Genomic DNA, 21,354 nt, shown 5'->3' with positions numbered 1-21,354 from the left:
TACATAACACTTTGCTATGTTCTTTAAAAAGATCTCTCCCACTGCACCCATCTCATCAATTCTTGTAAATTAAATACAGTAAAATCTGTGCAATGCTTAAATAAAAGATTCTGAGCTAATGGAAGTAGTAAGGCTAATGAGATGACCAGTGAATTAACAGGGAACAGGGTTAATAGTAAGTTACCACTATGCTGGGAATTTAGTTGCATTCTTGTATTCAAATCTGAACACTAAAATTAACAAGTAAAAAAACAAAACAAAAAACAAACAAACAACCCCTCAACTTGCCTCTGAATTAAGAACTCACATTTGTATTGTTCAGTTTTGGATATTTCATCCATTACAGGATTTAATGGCCATTTTCAAATCTGACTTAAGTTTTATGATCTGCATTTGGGACCAGATTCAGGCCTATGATATTTTGTATCTGTTGTATATAAATATATATATCCATTTCTTGAGTATTGTACTTCATACAAAAAGGACTTTAGGCACTTCAAAATTCTAAAGCATTTTTCAGCTTCTATGCAATTGCCTCATTGCCAAAGTCACAGAACAAGTGATGATGGAAAGTTACTGGGAGACAGCAGAAGAAAATGACACCATTTGCCAGTTTGTTCAGCTACAGCTCTTGTCTTTTTATTTTCAGGAAACACTTTCTGCTATTCTGCTTTTATGGGTTATTCAGCCTGGACCTCTCCTGTTTACAGAACTGAGCCAACCCCTTGGATATGATCTGCCTTGTGTTTGCAAGAACTGCAGTAACGACCACGCATCAATAAAGTCTCTCACTGAATCCCACTGGATGCTGTATTTTTCCCTGGTCAGAAGTGGTTACGTTTTCCTTACCTGTTTGGGAAGATTAGTTTCAACTGGCAATTAAAAAGATGGCTGAGGAAGAAAAACGATCTCTAAAGAAAGAAATTCGGTTTGGTATTAATGGATATATTCCATCAGTAAAACTATGCATCAGAAATGAAAATGTCCCCAAAAATTATTATGCTTGTTTAGACAACATGCAAATAAAACACATGTGACTGGTCCATGAGAAAATAAAAGCTGGATCCCTAATGGAGAGCTGCTGTCAAATAAGAGCCACTAGGAAAGCCATAGACTCAACCTTACCTTTAAATTAGTTGACTGGAAGTGTAACAGCCTGTTGCAATTTTGTAGTACAAAGACCATGTTAGCTGCAGGCAACAGCATTTTTGCATTCCTGAGCTACAAGAAATCTTTCCTTAAATTTTATATCTAATTTATCTTAGTTTTTGGTCTAATCAGCAATTAAATTTGAAAGAGGATCCCTAAAGAGAACATGCCAGTTGAAAATATACATAATAACAAGGAGAAGAATGATAAGCTCCAGAAGTGAGGCGTTTATTGGTATCCTAGGAACAATATTAATACACAGGTCAAATGACAGATGAAATGGGTCGCAAAGAAACACGTTACTTGCAGACTTTAAATTGTGATTCAATGGCCCAGCAAAGCATGAAAATGCGACCAGTGCTACTGAAAAGGAACAGCCTGGACTCGGCGGATTTTCTGAGACACCCCCAGCACCGCAGGACCAAATCCCAGCAAGTTCGGTTCAAGGATGATGGTGTCAGCACCAAGGCAGAGCTGGAAGCTAATCCTGCCCGGGACACAGCATTCACAAGTGGAAAAACAGAAATATTTAGGGATCACAATTTCTTGCTATCTCAGTCTCCAACTTTTCCAAGGGCTCAGAAGGGGCTTCGGAATATTGCCATACAAACTTCTCCCAGCCTCAGGAAACACTTCCCAGTTTTTAAAAGGAAAAAGCTGACAGTAAGCAAATCACTGACAGAAATGCCAGCAGAGCCTACAAACTCTATCCAGGTAAATGGCAATCTTTGTGAACCAGACATTCTGTCTTCAGAGCTCTGTTACTTAAGAATAAGTGATCACTTGGAGGATGGATGCAGGAATAGTGAGGTGGGCTTGGGTCAAAGATCATCAAAAGCACAAAGCAATGGACCGATGTACTCAGATGATTTCTCAGTGTCAGACAAGACGACTGCGTCTACACAGGTGCCTGAATACATTCATGTGAGTTTTCCACGAGACAGAAACGTTTCCCTGGATGCACCAGACACAACCATGGTTTCAAGTAATTCACTGCATTCTTCTACCGTCATCAACAGCAACGAAAGTCACGAAAACAGCACACTGTCATCTGATTCTGAAAAAGCAGAGCCTTGCCTGAGCAATTCTACGAACTGCAGTGAATGTAACCCCCACTCTGCTGCTCGGGAAGAGGAGAAAAGTGATTCTGAGCCGCCTGTAGCCAGCAAAGATGCCAGCAGTAAGGAAACTACTCCACTGTCACCTCCATCAAATCACAGCTCATCTCCTTGTTTCCTCAGAGACTGTCACCAGGCAGGAGAGCACAAGCCAGATTCCAGCTGCGTGACATTACCAAGTGAAGATCACCCAACGGTGCCACTGACCAGCAGCAATGCATCAAAACCATGTCTGTCACGTAATACTGAAATCGAGAAAAATTCCACCCAGTCAGATGTTTCGCAGTGCAACAGCTGTTTAGAAGGATTTCACATAAAGTCTTATCCGCCAAGGAATGAAATAAACCTGCAAAGCAACAAAGAGATTAACGAAATAAATCAAATTCACTTGGCACATGGAGAACTCTGTGCGCTACAAGGCAGGCTGCAGTCTGTAGAGGAATCCTTGCAGTCGAACCAGGAGAAGATTAAAGTCCTTTTGAATGTAATCCAAGATCTGGAAAAATCCAGAGCCCTCAGTGAAGGGTATGGTTCATTTTTAATATTAGTAATTCATCAGAAGTGTAAAGTAGATGTTAACATTATTTTAATTTTGCTGCTGAAAAACACAGCTCTTCTGGTATTTAAAGATGAGTTTGCAAAAACGTGTCTTATGCCCTTTTTGTGGTGCTTGGGCCTCAGCAGAGAAGCAAGTCCCTTTGTAGTCTGGCTTTAGCTGACACTGCCTTTACTAAACCCAGTGCAAGGCCCAGCTTAACAACTCCCCTTTTCATTTAGATTTAGGGTGTTCAAAGCATGGCAAGGTCAGATACGCACGGAGTGCCAGACATGCAGACTGAGAACTAAGGACAGAGCATGTGAAGGCTGTCAGCAAGAACTCACTTCAGACCCTCAGATTTCAGAGTGGCCCCTTTCTGCACCCCCATAACAAAGCATGACCTCTATTTATGGTCAGTATGGTGACACAGGGACTGATAGCCAAGGCTGCAAAAAGTATTCATGCATTATTATGCATTATAAAAAAAACCCCCAAAAATAATGATACCAAAAATGCAACTAACATCTAAAGATTGGACAAAGTTAAAATAGAATTTTAAATATTTTTCTGCTCAAAACAGATTTCAGAATATCCTAACAGAGCTTTCCAAACTATTGACAGCATCTCTTAGAGTAATTGCACCTAGGATACACTTTAAAGTTCTGTTTTGTTGCAAAGTAGTATATACCCATCAAACAATTTATCTTTGAAAAACTCAGAAAAAAATCGAGGGAATTATGGTTCCCTTTTACTTTATTTTTTTAAGATGAAACAACAAGAAGACTATGTTACCATACATTTACTTTAATGCTTAGCACAGGCATCTTATGCATGTAGATAAAACACTTATGTGTGCAAAACTGCACCATGTGTATCAATTGTATTTACTGATTACAATTAATGAATAAATCCGATAATATTCCACATTTCCACAAACTGTACAAACATCACAAGAAGGCTGCACTGAGGGTTTTGTGTAGGTGCAGTTGCAGAAATAGCCCAGAGCATGACACTGCTGTGCTCACACCATCCAGCATCAGGGCTTTGCACTTGTTCTCACATGGGCAGAACTCTCAAGACAGAACTAACTGTGGCCACAACTTTATATATACCCCAATTTTCTTACAGCTTCTGAAGGAAAAAAAAAGAAAAAAAAAAAAATCTATTTTGAAGATTTTTTTTCTTTTTCCAAGTATTTTAGCTGGGAATTGAAGTGAACTTCTTTTATTTCTGTTGAATGACATTCCAACTCACAATTCAAATAAGAATTTACACTCATTAAAAATTTAATAAAAATCAAGTTGGCTTGTGATTTTACTCCATACATATTACCTTTTTTATCTGGAAACATTAACAAGTAATGTCCATCTGGATGTTAGCACGAAAATACTTTCATTAGCTTTCACTGTGCCCACAAAAATTCTTGTTCTAGATAAGAGTTCCCCCATACAATTCAGATCCAGCTACCCTCCCTCAGAGGGTGGTTCCATATGGTTTTCTAGCACCAGATTTGCAACAGCTTGAACACAAGAGACAAAATCCACATAGATAGACTAATAGCAAAAATGCAACACTCCAAACCCCAAAAATTCAGGAAAAAGCAAGATTAGAGGCAGGGATCCAAGTATGTCTCAGGCTTAAGAAGTCATTTCTCTCTTGTAATCTTCATCCAACCCCCACCCGACTGTGGTTCCTCAGGAAGTGACAGAACAGAACACCCACTCCCTCTCCCCTGCACGCAGTTCTCTATGAGACACTGCACAGGTTTCAATTATGTTTGCAAATCTGCCCATAGCAAAGACTAATTTGCAGTGAAGCACAGTCAGATTATACAGCAATATTTATAATCCATTTCTGTTCATTTACCACATGGTTGAAGAGAAAAAATTTGTCAAATATCTTGAAGTGTCTCTCTGAGATCCAATGAGAAGCTTCAATCCTCCTTGGCAGATTCATCTCACTGAATGTTCCAAGCACTTGTATAGATAGCACAACAATGCACATGAACTCCCATTTTTCCCAAAACAATCAGAAAATTATTTTGGTACCAACTGATCTCCCCTAATTCAAATAAAACTTGTTAAGTGTAAGTGTTACACTTTCTTCAGACACAATGAGCTACCAATCTCAACCTGTTTCTAGTGCAGATTTCTACATCATAAAAGTATTTCAGCTCTAGTTCATGTTAAGCATGAAAAGTCACTTTTCTTGTTTTCTCAACACTCCAAATTTCTATCTTATCCACAGTGAAAATCTGACTTGGTTATACTCAAATAGGAAACATGTCAATGGAAGACTGGAAAGCATAAGGACAGAGATCAGACTGATTCAGCAAATGCATGGATTTTCAAATACTTGAAAATGTGTTTGTTAGAAACAATCTCATGTCTATGTGTTTTCGTAACATGTATTCATGCCAGAACCAACAACCAGAACCCATAACAGCATGAAGTGGGAAAGGTGCAAGACAAGGCTCATAGGGTTTGGGTTTTTTTAAAGAAACCTTCCAACTTAGAATTTGATACCAGAATTTTTAGTAGGGCTGACAGAAGTTGTGAACAGGCTGGCTTTTGTTCATAAAAGAATCAGAGCTGTGTTATTGTATCTATAGCTCCACATCTCATGAGCTGCTGTCTGTTCCAGGCGTAACTTCTACCACACTGGGCAGGACCTCAACAACTGCAGCACCTGTCAGAACACGGCGTGCATCATTTACAGGTACCTCGCTCCCTCGCACGGTTCTGTCCTGGCTGGGCATCCCTCTAGTTGCACAAAACAGTGTTTTGCTCACACCTATGAAATATCTCAACTGTGACTAGCCCAGTTTTTAAGAAAAGACCAAGTGGTTGCTTGATCCCAAGCAGAAAACAATTCACAGTGGTGTTAGCTGAAAGGAAAGGGGGACTGGACTTGGGAGGATGCAAACAGAAATTTCCCACAAAGGTTCACAGTGTTATTACTGGCATGCTTTGAAAATCTGTGATGCCATTTCTGATGATGAAATTCCTCTGTGTGATAGGTTTTTAAAGCTAGGGTTTCTGTAATAATTTTAGATCTTAAAAAAGATAAACTCTCAGTTCTCTGAATGCCAGTGAGCTACAGCTACAGTTCATGTTAACATGCAAAATAAAATCAAAATTCCCACAATTTTCACCTCAGTTGTTATTAATTTCAGAGAGTGCAATTTGAGTGTAAGATACTTCAGATTTAAAGTGCAGCTTATGCTAAGCCCTTATGACCAGAAGGCTTTGCAGGGCTGTGTTCTGGAAGCTGTACATGTTTCAAATGCTGTGTCTATACAAACACACTGTAGGAGCCTTCAGCTGTCCAGACATCAACCCAAAAGCCAGCAGATACAAAGTCTTGGTTTACTGCACATGTAGCTTGTCCACTCAGCAAGGAATTTTTTGAAGACATTATCTAATCTCTGCAAGCTCAGTTATAAGGCAGAAAACCCACACCTTGGGTTACTTGATTACATTTACAAAACTAAAGGGTAAGATAATGTCTCTTTTAGGCTGAAACCTTTTCCTTCATTTCAAACAAAATAGCAGACCATTATCTTCAAGAGTTTGCAATCACTAAACCTTTACTTTTTTAATAGAAATACTCACATGGAAGTGTTTTTCACACATGTTCTGCATGAACCAAACTTAATAAAGAGCTTAATAAACTAGACACAGCTCTAGAACCTATTGTTCAACATACAACTCAGTCCCACACTGATGTCCTAAACCTCTGGTAATGGAATTTCCAAGTAATTAACATGTCACAAATTAAACACCACAACTCCTCTGAGACAAACCTGTAGGTCTTCTTCACAGCCCACTGGATACTCTGGGAAGTTGTGTGACATACCCAAGAGCACAGACTGTATCCATTAAAAAGAAAAAGAAGATCCAGGACAAAACAGATTTCCTTTACTTGGTCATTATCTCTGAACAATCTCTGTATTTTATGGGACTAGACATGAACAGATCACTCCCTAGAATTTGTATGCAGACTACCCTTGACCACAGGATGCCTTCTCTCTTCTGAAAAATACCCCGTGTTTTTAATTTTACACAGTTTCAGAGCAGGAAAGATCCTGAACAACAAGCACCATCACTCAAAGGAAAGTACAGAGGAAGTAGGAAAACATTAGGGGCCTTTTTGATTTACCAGGTAGTTTGCAATGATAATGATGCCTGGAGGCTCATGGTGCAATGATTAATAGAACATGTACAGAACACAGTTGCTATAAAAAGTTTCTACTTTTAAGAGACAAACACAAGACAATAAGGAAACAACAGTTTTTGATTTGCAAAGGTGTTCCATGGGATGTGGTTATGAAAAAAAGCATTCTGAGTGACTAATACTTGAAGTTCATTAGACAATATTCTGAAAGAAGCAATTGTTGTCAGTGTTTGCTCTAGACAAACACATGCAATTCCTGTGTTTTATGTGGCCTAAAATGTCCGTGCAAATATTTTCCCCCTAATATAGCATCCCAGTTGCAATTATAAAATCAGGTGTTTTATCTTGCTCCCAGTTTTCCTGCTCTTGAAGAACCTCACTCCCCACTGTTGCAAACCCTGCACGTGGAGTGCTGGGTTGCTGTCACTGAACCATCTTTATCACACACAGTCCCCGAGTCAAACAATGCATTAATCTCACAGAAATCCCCGTGTGGATTACACTGATCACTAAAGTAATAAAGAGCTTTTCAGCCTAACAGCGACTGTAAATTTGGATTTATTAACTACCCAGCAGGGATTCCAGCCTTGGGATTTTCCATCTAGATCATGTAATAGAAATGTTTGTATTATAATAAACAAATGCAAGTAGCAACCAAAACCAGTTATCATAGGCAGTATTAAATAAAGACTGAATTGACCTCCTGCCTCTGGAGATGATATCTCCAACATTAAATTTAAAACTCTGAAGAAGGGCAGAAAAAAGGAACATGAGCAGATGCTACCCTTACTTATTCTATAAACCCAACATTTCCTCTCCAGTACTTGTGGTCTGTAAATATTGAAAGGTATTAACTTGCAGTTTTCGTAATAAGCAGATGAAATGCAACAGGCTCTGATTTTGTATCACTTCCTTCTGCTTTTTTTTTAATATTTATTATGCATTGCTTCTTGTTCAAGAGATTCTTCTACTCTTTTATAAATGAAAATAATCCCCCTGCTTACTTTTTACCAGTTGAGTTATATTATTTAATGAAAAACCTCAAAACACATGAATTAAGGGAAACAATCTTCAAGTTAATTTTAACACACTATTTAATGATGTTTATGGATTCTATATAAAAATACTCACAATTAAAAGTGTTTAAAGATTTGCATATTGACTAACTTCACAGATTTCTTCTGATCAGTGGAAAAGTCAGATTCAGGGCCTTGAAGTGACATCCCAACCCCCCTCAGATGTTGCTCTGTTCCTCCCGTTCTGGCAAAGACAACCTTTCTCCTCCCCCCTGCCTCCTAAAACATTCACAGCAGACACAGCTGATACAACTCACTCTCCTGCCCAGAAAAGATGATTGAAATAAGGACAATACGTACAATACTGCTTAGTCCCTGCCCACACTGACTTTTTTTTTGAGCCTTACATTTATTTCTATGCACTCATCTGCTGTTATCTAATTAACATCCTGGCTCTTGTTTGCCGTCAATAATAATTAGGGATTACAATGGAGGAAATGACTTCTACTTTCCTGTTAACTAACACCACTTACCTCAAAGACTTACATATTGGCTTAATTTCATATGTTTTTGTTCCCAGCCTGTGTCCTAGTAGGAGCCATTTGCATTTAACAAAGTTAAGAATGTGAAAGTTTTTAATTGCAAGCATATGACTGTTAGATTATGGTATCAAAATCTGACCTTTGAATAAAACACATTGAAAGGTCATCCTAGTACACTTTCATTGTGTCTCCCTTAATTTTTGTCCCATCGCTTTGGGCACAATGTTGGAGTTCTTAACTCAAATGAAGTAAAATTTTTGCTCAAAAAAAAAAAATAAAAAAATTAAGAGGTGAACTTATTTTCAAAGGAACAACCCCTAAACCCCTTCTGTTTACCCCAGGCTGTATTGAATAACACCGAGTCACTCTGATGAGGGAAGCAGCCTTTCCACATGCTCTTTAAAGGGGGAATTCTTCATGTACTAGTATAGATCTCTCAATTTTTTTCCATAGTGTAGAATATGACTTCAGACAACAAGAAGGAAGATTTCATCAGATTTTGAAAACACTGGACAATGCAGAGCAAAATCCACCTTCAGCTTCACCTCAGAAGCTGCCACCTGATCCTCCAGTTCCCGAGAAAAAGGAGTTAAGGAGAAAAACAAAAAAGGTGAAAAGAAAATGCTTCTGGTGGATTTGACTTCCTCGTGCATCCTTTTACATTTCAAAAGACACTAAAACAGAAGGAGCTTGAGAGCACACACCTGAAAATGTGCTATTATGAAATCACAAAGGTTAAGAATGTTTAATTAGAGTATCTGAAAAATCAAAATAATTGAATTTATTCAAATCATCTCACTGAATAAAGGTGCATGAAGATACTATTTTCAAGGAAATAAATGGTTTCTTTCAAAAGGAAGTTCTCATGTTTTTCCAAGGACACTTTCATACGCTTTGTAAAGACCTTTTTTTCAACTTTCCAAAAATAACAAGGTTTAAATCTCTACTTTAAAAAACAATTGTAGGCAAAGCTAAGCATGTCACACAGCCTTCATTTCCCATTTAGAGGCAACATGGACTAAAAGCAAAAAAATTCATTGAGCTTTGAACAAACCACATCATCAAGAACAAATTCAGGGAAACCTAAGTTGTTCAAATTAATCTCTCCTCAAAGGAGACAATTGTAATTATTTCACATCCCCACTGAGATATTTTTGTTGCTGTCATCTACTACTGAACAACAAACAAAAGAATTTCAGGTTAAGTTTTACTCTATCCTTTTATTTGTTCATTATGAAAGGCACCATTTAGAAGTTTCAGCCATTTAATGGACTTTTCTGAAAAGAATTTTGGGGTTGTAAAACAAGAGAGTGTCACAGTAACTCTTGTGTTGAACCCCTACTCAAGCATGGTCCACTTCAGTGAATTTGAGTTGTGAGTATCTCCAAAGACAAGAATCCTCAGCTCCTTGAGGCAGGCTGTTCCAGGGTTTTCTCCTAACATCTACTCCGAATTTCCTGCGTTCTAATTTGTGTTCATTACATCTTGCTCTGTCCAAGTACACCTTCAAGAAGAACTACATGGATAATAAGACCTCTCTCCTAAGTCTTCACTTCTAAAAGACTGAACAAATCCAATTTTCACTGCCTCTCATCTCACATGCTGCAGCCACAGCTGTCCTGGTGGTGTCCCTCCAGGGATGATGCCCTTCATACACCTGGAAGCCTAAAACTGGACACGGTTCCTCAGAAGTCATCACACAACTGCTGGATAAAGAGGAATAACTATCCTGGCTACTTGTCTTACTGAATCACTTGCCCAGTCTGTCCATTTAAGACCTGTATTGCTGTACCAAAATATCCCAAGATTTTTTTTGCCTTAAGATGTAAATTAATAGATGATAAAAAACGGAACGTAAAAATAACATTTAGTGAACTGATCTGTATTACACAAAAAAATTTATATATGCTGAAAAGAATTTATCAGATGTCAATACAGCTACTTCTTTCCTCCAGAAATACTCAAGTTACCATTAGCACAGGGTGTGCCAATGGAACCCAATTTATGATTGGTGATACTATTATTTTACTAATGAAAACATGGTCACCTTTCATATGGGGGGGCAGGGGGAAAAGGTTTTCCAACGCAAGTTTAGTGGAATGTAGTGCAGACCTTTTCTTAGAAGTGGCTCTGGTTCAGGGTATTCCATAGATTAATCGCTTCACCTTATTTTTCTAAGTCATCCTGTATCATGTCATGCTAAACCATGACAATTGTGCAATGTTACTTTTAAATGTCTGTACATTTTTTGTACACTTCTTTGTTCCTTGAATTCTTAGGGTAAATTACACATTTGAAAATACATTAAAAACAATTTTGCACAGAATAATTTTGTCTGGAAGAACTAATTTCTTTATGAAACGAATTTTTTAGAAGGAAGTATGCAATATGTCATGGCTTAATTTATCAAAATTCTAAAGGACTGACACTTAAAAAACATTTCCATGTTAATTTCAGTTAGTACAGAAATGACAGGCACAAAACTACTTCTATTTTAGAGGCTCTTCAGAAGGAAATTAATTTTTACTAACATGTTTTTAGATGCCTTTAGTGAGACAGAACAGCTCTTCAGTAATAGGTTGTGGTTATAAAAAAGGTAAGAATTAAATGACTACATGAGAACTCAAGTACATGCACTGCTTGTGCTGCTGTGCCAACAGCATTTCTTTTTTGCATTAGTCTCTATAATTGATGCAGTGAAGGATTTATTAGTGTATAAATTATTCTTGTGTATTGAAATAACATTTTAAGTCCAATATCCCCTGTGGTAAAGTATAATAATAAGCAATACGAAGAGCTGTAACACTAGTCAAACCAGCAAGATTTTTTTCTGTATTGAACCAATTTTTAATAATTTATTATAGAAAAGCAAACTTTTTGCCTTTCTTTTTGTTGATAAACACCAAAAGCGCTCATTTTAAGCAATCTGATTTTTGGTTTGCCCACATAATGCATATGATGCCTTCAATCTATTTTCAAAGGATCCAGATCATTTAATTTAAACAAACCACAGCGCTTTGGTTCACCACATAGCACTAATCAATTCCTGGGGTCAGAAGAACTATGCAAAACAGAAATACTCTTTTTAGTTTAAGAAAGTCCAACCAAAGGTAGTTACAAGTGAGGGTCTAAGTCTTTCTTTTGGCCTGAAGAAACATCAATACTCCTAAAAAACTGAAATACACAGATTTAAGTGCTTACAGATTTCATATTTTAATGTCTGAGTTTGGTGGAATTCAGAACTGTAACCAATTTTTCATCCTTAATCTCCTAGTCACAATTAGCTTCTGTTTTCCAGATTCCTGAGTCGGTTGTTTTTGAGTTCTCTCTGTCAGTCAAGTCTGGATCATCCACATGTGGACATGGAATTGTGTTTGTGACCTTTGCACACAGCAGCAGGGAGGCACTGGAGGCTGCCAGGCCAGCCGAGCCTCAGCTCCCACTCTGCCATGCAGGAACATCCACTTGGCCTCTCAGCCTTCCCTGTGCTCAGAGTTATCAAACTCACCCCATTCAAGGCATCTGTTTTCCTTGACAGAAAATATGAAATTCCAGTGCTGTGAGAGCACTTTCCTTCAGGAAGGCTGCAAGGAGTTTTTACCCCCAGTCATTCCCATAGTGCTTGACACACAAAAAGCTTTCTATATAACACTTGAAAGAGAACGTTGGGACAAAAGGCTTTTTTTCTACCAAAAGGTAATGGGGGGGAAGTGTCAGTCATGGATGCACCAGGAACAGGAACAGTGTAATGCCTCTTAGATGTTTTGTTTAGATTTAAAAATATGCATATCTTAGCAACATAAAATAATTAAAATTTAAGAGCTTTGTAACACGTAATTGGAGAAATTTGTCTATATGAAAATATAATATGAAAGCATTGGGGTTTGTTTTATTGTTTAATATTTTAAAAACATTTTCATCATTAATTATTAATTCTTATGGGAAATAAAAAATTTCCAGATACACGCTACACAATTTATGGTGTGAAGATTGGAAGAGCAGTAGAAATTGGTAGACTGTTGGAAGATAAAAGTACTGCCTACAAAAAGTTTCTCTGGTTTACAAAATTACTGTCTAATCCTTATAAACAGCTCCCAGCGCAGGAAAGAAATGTTAGAAATACAAACACATTTTTAAATAAAATGGAAGAATTACCCACAAACCCCCCATAAGTTGTAAAAAAGCCTCAACAGAAAACCCAAACCACAGCTACTTGACTGCACTTGATTATGAAAATATTTTGGGCTTCTGAGGAATTTATATTTAAATTATACATGCTATATATAAAACATTGCACAGAATGCAGTATATTCCAAAATTACTGTATTTGAAATTGTTGTTTGGTGGAATCAAACTCACTTTCTTTAAAAATTAAAAATGTTTGAATAAAATACTGGTTTGTCTGATGTAAGAGCAGTTCATGTAGGGCTTGTGATGGTTTTGTGCACTATAATAATCCTGCCAGCATAGACACACCCCATCTTCCTAATGGCATTTAATCTGATGTATGTTTTGTATATTTCTAGGCCCTTTAAATGTGATGTTATCTTTTTAAATAAAGTGAGATATTTTTATTAGGTTTCAGGAGTCAATTAATAATAAACAGTATTTAGATTCCAAAGGAAAGGAACAGCTGTTCTTTGGGAAAAGAAAAATGAATGTCAGACTAACAGGCATTTCATGGAATCATTTTGCAGCATTTCCAGGTAGACCAAGGATGTCAATTTGAATATCAAATGAAAAAGCTGTAAGCTTTTAGCTAGACCATGAGTATATTTCAACATATCAAATTCTCCAACCAAGGCAGCTCTGCAAATAGGTTTCTCTGGTCATTATCTGCCCACAGAGAAAGCTCTAGAGTAGCTTTGCTTAACAGAGTTCACAGATTTCTTTTTGGCAAAGTTTTATTTGTACAATATTATATATAAATACTGTCTAAAAACATCTCTGTGTAGCATAGCTACACTTATTTCATCATGTTAAACTGATATTGTGAGCAAACTCAAGTTTGAAAGTACTAAAGGAAACACTTAAGATGCATATGGTGGATTTACAATATTTCTATTTACCTAACCAAGCCAAGACTGAAAACAAGTATTGCTGTGTTCTACACAATTTATAATTTTGACTTCTGTAATTCCTGTAGGAGAACTTCACAGCATGACAATGACCTTTAACTAAAAGTCTAAATTTCATGAAATATTCAAGGTAAAGATTGCATAGCCAGCTTCACATGATAAACTTGTCCCTCTTCACAACAAGTTTAGAAGCAATTCTACAGCTACAAACAGCCGGGGGTTTGTGGGGTTTTAAGAGTGAAAACAACCAAGCAGCTGTTAAAGCCTTCAGCTGCTAAACCACAATGAAGGCAAGAATGGCATTTAACTAAGTCTCCCCCTGCAGTAGCTGCAGAGAGCCAAATTACCTTTCCACCACCACCTCCTTCTCCTGGGGAGATTGTTTCTTTCTGAGCCTGACTCTTCTCAGTAATTACATGAACACAGCTCCCAGCAGGCACTTACCAGCTAAGCCCAAGGCAGAACCTTCCCCTTCCCTTTCCCTTTAACTGGCATTGCAGCAAGAAAAGATCCGGGCAACTGTAAACCCCAATCTCTGCCAGCAAGCTAGAGGACTGTGAAAAGAGCACCTGAATATGAAAATTAACCTGCTTATCACTGTCAGAAAGCAAAAAGACCCCACAGGTAAATCAAATCTGGTTATCTTTCCGTGCAAGGCATTTAAACTTGCAAGGAATTACAGGTCTTGTAAATTGTAACCATTGTTTTTATCAGCATAAATCAGTATTAGCATTACTGTCCAGAGCATTTTCAAGTTATAGAAAATTACACTGCAGAAGTTAATAAAAATAATTGCAATATTCACAAACACAGATTTAAGAATCTAAAGAGTAACTTCTGTCCTCCTGGAAGGAATAGATTTAGCCCCATTTGAAATGTCATTTATAGCTGTATAACATCAGCTATGCAGTCCAGCTGCAGCAATTCCATGTATCCCACCTGTACTTGCAGTTTCCCACTTTTCAGCAGCATGAACTCACCTAAGCATTCTCCAGGACATAATTCCTGATGATCTGCTTCATTTTGAAAAGATCAAGCATTCAGGCTTTCACAAAAAGTTTGACCCTCTCAAGAGTGTTAAAGCAAACCTGAAAATTAACTTGGTGAACTAAAGTAGCACACAGAGCATGGAAAAAGCTTCTTTTGCCAGTTCTTTCTGAATACAAAAGACTTTTGTTCATTAAAAACAATTTATTTGCACGTAAAAGGCTATTCTGTTGAGAGGTATTGCCTCAGCTGTAGAAAACATAGCAATTTATTGGAACTCTGCTTTGAAAAACCTCTAAAATGCCCAGTATACACATATGCATAGGTGCTCATGAGCATAATTAGAAGGAAGAGAATTGCATTTTAAAACTCACACTGAATTTGTTCTTTTCAGGTTAAAACAGCTGAAGAAATTACAGTAGATGGGAGGGGGGGAAAAAAAGAAACATTTTCCAAGCCATTTCAATTTACTGTAACCAGCTTGTTTCCTACTGGTTTCCTAATGGATCTTTTATGCAGGATTACAACAGCTTCATTTTGCCTCTTCATGTGCTGTTTATGGTATCCAGAAATACTCCTTAATAGACTGGTTAGGTCATCCCCAACACTCATATCATGCTTTCCTTGTGAGTACAGAAAGCATTTTCAAACACTAGAGAGAACTGAAAGGGTCACTGATCTTCATTCCAAACCATTTCCTGTTGTGACCATGGATGTGCCCGAGGGTTACACATGAACAACAACAGCCTGGCGTTCAGATAAACAGCTACAGTGATGTCTCAAACCTGCAGATGTACCACCAGGGAGTTCAAAGCAACCACTGGCAAATATTTCCTCTGAGGAACTCGATCAGTCTCCTCAGTTATTAGGAGAGTAATCAGGAGACACACGTGCTCTGGCTGGCAAGGATCTAAAACTGTTATTTTGGCTTTCCAATAGAAGTAAACAGGGAAAACCTGGGCACTTTAAAAGGCACACAATGCACCTCTTGTGGCTAAAATCATCAAGTAAATGATGCTATGATTTCGCAGAATAAAATAAATCTCCAAGGACAAACGATTAGAAAACATCTTCTCATAAGTGCCCAGTCTGAAGGGCAAGCTCTGAATTCCTGATGAATTCCTTGCATTCTCAGGAATAGTCTAAATCCAGAGGGAGCACTCAGGAGATGCGTACTTAAATCTGAATAGATTGCAGGATCTGTCCTTGAATATAACTCTTAAATCATGGAACCTCCACAAAAAAAAGTCTCAGGTAAATGTTCTGTGCCAGCATATGCCTAGATCTTTTTTTTTTTTTTTAGTTTTACTCAGAAAATGTCACTTTAGATTAGTAGAAATACTCTTTACAATGTTTTAAACCATGTCCTTTATGCAGATTTGTAAAAATTTCTTCTCTTTTGCAAATATCAATTAACTTTCTATTTATCATTTGTTCTCTTAAAGAAGGTTCAAATCTCACAACCACACTTCAAAAGACTGTGACTACAGTGTCACAGCTGAATGACAAAAAGACTAAAGCTTGAGACTTCTTATTTTAAATTTGAAAAAAATAATTCTCAAGAAATCCACAAAGACTATATTTGCATTTTTTTCCAGGATAACAATAAAATGAGTTTCAAAGCATGGAAAATGCATTAAAATATTACTCACAATTAATGGATCTCGTCCCATTGTAATAACAGTTCTGTTCACTGTGCGTAGTAACTGCACCATTATTTCTTGAATATGGTGATAAGTTGAAGCCTGCAAATGAAAAAAACCAGAGTTCTGGTATTAAAATCATATCTCTTTTAAAAGTAAGAAAAAAACAATTATTTCCATTTTGTCAGTTCAAGTTGTACGATGTAACAGCCCCTCTGGAAGAGAAACACTAATTCTTCTTGCTCACATTGTTCCTTAGTTCCAGCAACTTCAGTGGAATACTCGTGGCCAATTTCAGTCCAATTTCATCTCAATCTACCCCACAACTGGTTTTTGTTTCAAACAGTCACTTCCCATCTTTCACTCAAGGCACTCCTGTTCTCCCCCTTAGTGAGTAGTCTGTAACTTTACCCTGGTACAGTTAATTGAGGCAAATTGTCCCACAGCTCCCCACATCTGCCAGTGCTCTCAGGGCAGGCTGGAGCTCAGGAATTTTCTTAGCTGGCCGTCACAAATATAGAGTTATTAAAGGAGAAAGTTGTCTTCATTTAGCCAAGCTGCTCTGGGTGGGCACAAACTGGGGATGGTTGGCCCAAATACTTCTCTCGTTACCTGAAGAAGGACATTTGATTATTTATTCTAAAACCCTGAGCAAATGGGAACAACCTTATGTTCACCACTTTCACTGACCCTACTCTGATCACTAGACAACTTGGGAAACCAGCATGCAACAAGGAAGAAAAAGTCTAAACAAATTTCTAGTAGAAAAGGACACGTAGCTTACACCAAGACCCTTATTTAATGTCAGACATCGTATGGAAAGAACACCACAATCACAGAACCATGGCAAGTTCTTCATAACGTTTTAGGTAGCTGAGCCCCAATACCATTCCAGGAGAAACTGTTTCAGGTTCTGTTTTCCCTCTGAGTCAGCCAATGTTTTCTCCTTTTTTCCTCCTGTTCTGATTGCTTTGGATCAGCCCCCACACCTCATAACAGGAACCTTCCTCACACCGAGCAATTTATTTACTATTACCATTTAGTCCTCTTGTATCCTTTGATTATGACACATAGAAGCTTAAGTGATCTCTTCATCTGTCACAGATTTCAGAAGTTGTTATATTCTATAAATGAACAATGTATTTGCAGAATAATTTGTTTGTGTTTGGTGTTTCCTACTTCAAAATTTCACTTTGTCTGGTACAGTCCTATGTTTATAACACGACTACACTTGAGAGTGGCTGCACAGAAGACACATTTGTTGTTGTTAGTTTTATAAAGTTGTTTACCACTATAAAAAAAAAAAAAAAAAAAAAAAAAAAAAAAAAATCAACAGCCCAAACTGAAAAACTGTGTAGCAGCACTTAGCACAGGGATGTAATTAGTTCATTAGTTACCCTTTTTTTTAAAATTCAAAAATGAGGGCTCATATAATGTAAGTTAACTTCCACATTCCAGTATGTGCTATACCATAATTAGTAACAGTTCAGAACATTGCATAATGAGTTTTAACATTTAGCCCTGACTTCATCATTAAAGATGAGCTCTATTCTTAATTCACAAGTAGCACATCACAAACCTCTCCTGGAAAGACTATTACATATGCTCAAGCACATAAAGGTTATTTTCTGCTAGACCTTTGAATTTTCAGAGAAACATTAGCAAATGAAATAAAATGGTTTCTTTATGAAACTGAGACTCCCTTTCTTCTTGATAATCTAAGAAACAATTAGGCATTCAATACTGACAATGCAAAATTAACAAAAATTCTTTTCACACATTGTCAATACAAGAGATTTCAGCTTTTATTTTAACTTAAAGCTTCTAGCTCCAGAAGATAGTCTAACAGCCCACTGCAACTTGTGCTTTTTCAGATCATATTTCTCTTCAAAAGGATGGCATGGGAAAACCCACCATCATTTGGCTTTGTTCTGTTGATTAAGCATAAGATTTTTTTAGGAGCTAAATTAACTTATTAAATTATCATATATAAATGTTCACTTGGAAAACATTAACTGTATTATTCCATTTAATTAAATATGCTGATCAAAAACATATGTTTGTCTTTGCTGTTGAAAAGATTTTCCAGGTGACCAAGGCATGGAACAATCAGAGTTCATACTCTGCAGGCAGGTCAGCAGGAGGGAGTACTCTCCCAGAGCTCTAGCACCTTCACGGTCCTTGTTGGGCTGGATGGCACATATTGGTACACAGATTAGTTAAGAGAAAATCCAAACCAAGCAAAATTTCACTCTCTTTCCAAAATATCTGTGCAAGGTAAAAGCAGATAGCTTTGATTTGGTTTTCGTCTTCTATTTAAACTACTACAGGATTGGGATAGAAAAAGGAATTCTGTTTCAGAGTCAACCCTGCACTTCAGATTCTGATGGAGTGTTTGTTTATTTGGACAGACAGGGGCTCACTGAATGGCTGTTTGGGAGTTCCAACATTACACAACCTGAACTCGAGGTACCCACTTGGAAACACTTCTGTGCATTCATTTCAGCTGTCCCTGCGGTGTCCCCTCTCAAACTCTCACCCAGCTCTCCTCCCTGGCGTGGGGCTCAGTGAGAAACTCAGCAGGCCTTGGCACTGTGCAAGCAGCGTTCAGCAATAACTCAAATTTCATCTCTGCATTATCAACACTGTTTTGGTCACAAATCTAAAACATGGCACTCTATGGGCAGCCACAGAGGAAATGAGCTCTACACCAACCAGATCCTCCGTGCTCACTCCCTGGTGCACCCAGTTCTGTAACTTGTATTGCTTCTTTAACACACATACAATTAAAGGCACATATAACAATTTTTTTTTTAAACCATGGTTCATAATCCTGCATTGTTTTGGCTGAAAAGTCTCCACAGAGGACCTTAAGGTAACAGGCCCTGAAAGAACATGCAGTATTCCTGACTACATTCCTTTGAAACTCTCTTTTGCTAAAGCCTTAGGATCTGCCATAAGCTAGGCAAATGCTTTAGAAATTTCTTTATGATTCTAAAATGCTTCCAGGCTTGTTTGTTAGCATTTGCTAAACAGCTTAAAATGCAACTGCTGCCAGTTATTGACAATGCACTGAACAGGAGAAGATTCTTCATCTCTCTTGCACTTACAGTCTCAGCCAAGATTTCACTGTAGATTCCAAGAGAAAGCATTAACCATTACATTTAATTTTGTAGGCACTATAAATAAAAAATTGTTCTGATTCAGTAAATATATGTCAGATTAGAGACAAAGTCACCTCACGAAGCACAGTCAGATTCCATGAAAAAGTGTTGTAAAGAGGGAAAAGGGAAGTGGTTTTAATTAAAACAGAAACAATAAGTCACAGATTTCACCATGACCTTCATCAATGACTTGCAGTTCTGAGATTTAACTGTATTTCGCAGGTGCTTGAAGCACAGTCTCAAGCTATGAAGCTAATTTTAGACATGATTAAGCCAAAACAATGCCATCTATGTCCAAAAGTTGTTTGCTGGAGAGGAAACTTAAAATCAAATCTCAGCATCTCACTGAGATGCCCAACAGTGACTGTCTAGTCATAAAAATAAACACTACACAAAACAGAGTTTTTAACAACACACTAGCTACCTGCAGAACCCAGCAGTGAGGCAGCAGCTGAAGAAAACAGCATTTGAACACAAGGATCTGATGATTCCCATGTTCCCACTCACTAAACAACGTGAAGCAAAACAGTAGACCAGAGCTGGTAATACCAAAATATCTTTTCCTTTGACAAAGAAAATGCATTCTTCAAAAATTCTGTAACAACTTCAAAGATCACCTCACAGTATAAATTTTTACCACACAAAACAGAACAACTACTGCTGTTTGTTCTTCCCTGTCCTTTGTGTGCATTTTATTTCTGGTGACTTTCACAGAATAAATGAAATGGAAAAATATCAAAGTTAAGTTTCCAAAAATTTTGAAACCAGGTTTCTCTACTGAGATGGAAAAAACAGAAGGAATAGGACAGGGCATTGGTGTTATTAATATTGTAAAGTGATGCTGCTACTAAGGGCTGAAACTTTTTCCTCCAGCAGGTCAAACATCCATTTTCTTAGAAAGAGGCTAAGGGATACAGGAAATGAACTGCTGAATGGAAAACTGCATTCATTTTAGGGTTCAAGTGTAATCCCAGCAGAAATTACTTGGTTAATTACCAAACTTATTGTCTGTATCTAGATCACACTGCATAAAAGCATCCTGAAGGTCAGTGCCTAAACAATAACCTGGCCATATGTGAACCCTTTCCATTTGCCTACAGGTTACAAAGTATTTACTGCTGCAAGGCAAGTACAGCCTCGAAACAAGATTTCTCACTTTAGCTGGAATATAAATATGTGTTATACTGCAGAGAAATCTGTAGTGGCTCTCAAAGAGAAATGACTGTGATCCTTGGATACTGTGGTGTTCCCCTCCTTTGCTGCTTTTTCCTCCTTCAGATAAGTCATCTCAACAGCAGATTTTCAGTACTGAGGCAGGATCAGTGTTTTGTTAAAAAATGAGATCTTAACCCATGGATTCTCACTCAAGGAAAGAAAAAACTACAAGTGATGGCCATGCATTTCCTGTTGTGGTTACAAACCCAGGTGTTACGGTTAATGACACATCCTTAATTTATTCTAAAATCTGTATTTTCTCTGACCAGCAGTTGTATTGCCAGAGGCAGGCCAGGGTATGGACTTTTTGCAACAGAAGAATCTGGTTCTTTTGTTGATATCCCAACTATTCTACAGTGTTTCTTAGACTCAGGAATATGATGCCTCCAGAGGACTGATACCACTGCTGATTTAAAGCTGCCCCAAGGGGCTTTTCTCCTTATATCAGAAATGCATCAGTATTCCTTGCAAGCACAATCTGTAGATAACTGTGACCCAAACATTTCACAGATAATCTCCAGTTTACTTTCCTTGAAAGAAACTATTGAAGAAATGCCACTTCTCTTGAACAAATGTCAATATATAATTTTTTTAATGCACGCGTTTTAAATTCTCAGCAATTCTTCTTCTGCTCTGCATAATGTTCCCACTCACACAAAGATGAGCTACAAACCCATATTTTCAGTAGGCCCTAATGAGTCTTTGACATGTCAGCAACTGCTGCTGTG

At 37.6% G+C, this 21,354-nt stretch overlaps 2 protein-coding genes across 2 annotated transcripts in view; one reads left to right on the top strand and one right to left on the bottom strand.

Moving 5' to 3' along the window:
* Positions 1–21,354, bottom strand: part of DOCK2 (dedicator of cytokinesis 2) — a gene marked incomplete at its 5' end in the record, with an annotated part of 155,472 nt that overhangs the window by 76,887 nt on the left and 57,231 nt on the right. The window contains one exon of the mRNA XM_082291263.1: positions 16,257–16,349. Within this exon, the coding sequence (XP_082147389.1) occupies positions 16,257–16,349 (93 nt within the window). The remainder of the gene's footprint in view (positions 1–16,256; positions 16,350–21,354) is intronic.
* On the top strand, positions 1,417–9,179 carry INSYN2B (inhibitory synaptic factor family member 2B; the record flags this gene model as incomplete). Its single annotated transcript, XM_082291264.1, has 3 exons — positions 1,417–2,792; positions 5,449–5,523; positions 8,993–9,179. The coding sequence occupies 3 exons, from the start codon at positions 1,417–1,419 to the stop codon at positions 9,177–9,179; spliced, it is 1,638 nt and encodes a 545-aa protein (XP_082147390.1).

This window comes from Coloeus monedula, assembly GCF_965178545.1.
Source record: "Coloeus monedula genome assembly, chromosome: 15".
Lineage (NCBI taxonomy): Eukaryota > Metazoa > Chordata > Aves > Passeriformes > Corvidae > Coloeus > Coloeus monedula.
This window is presented reverse-complemented; position numbering and strand designations above follow the sequence as displayed.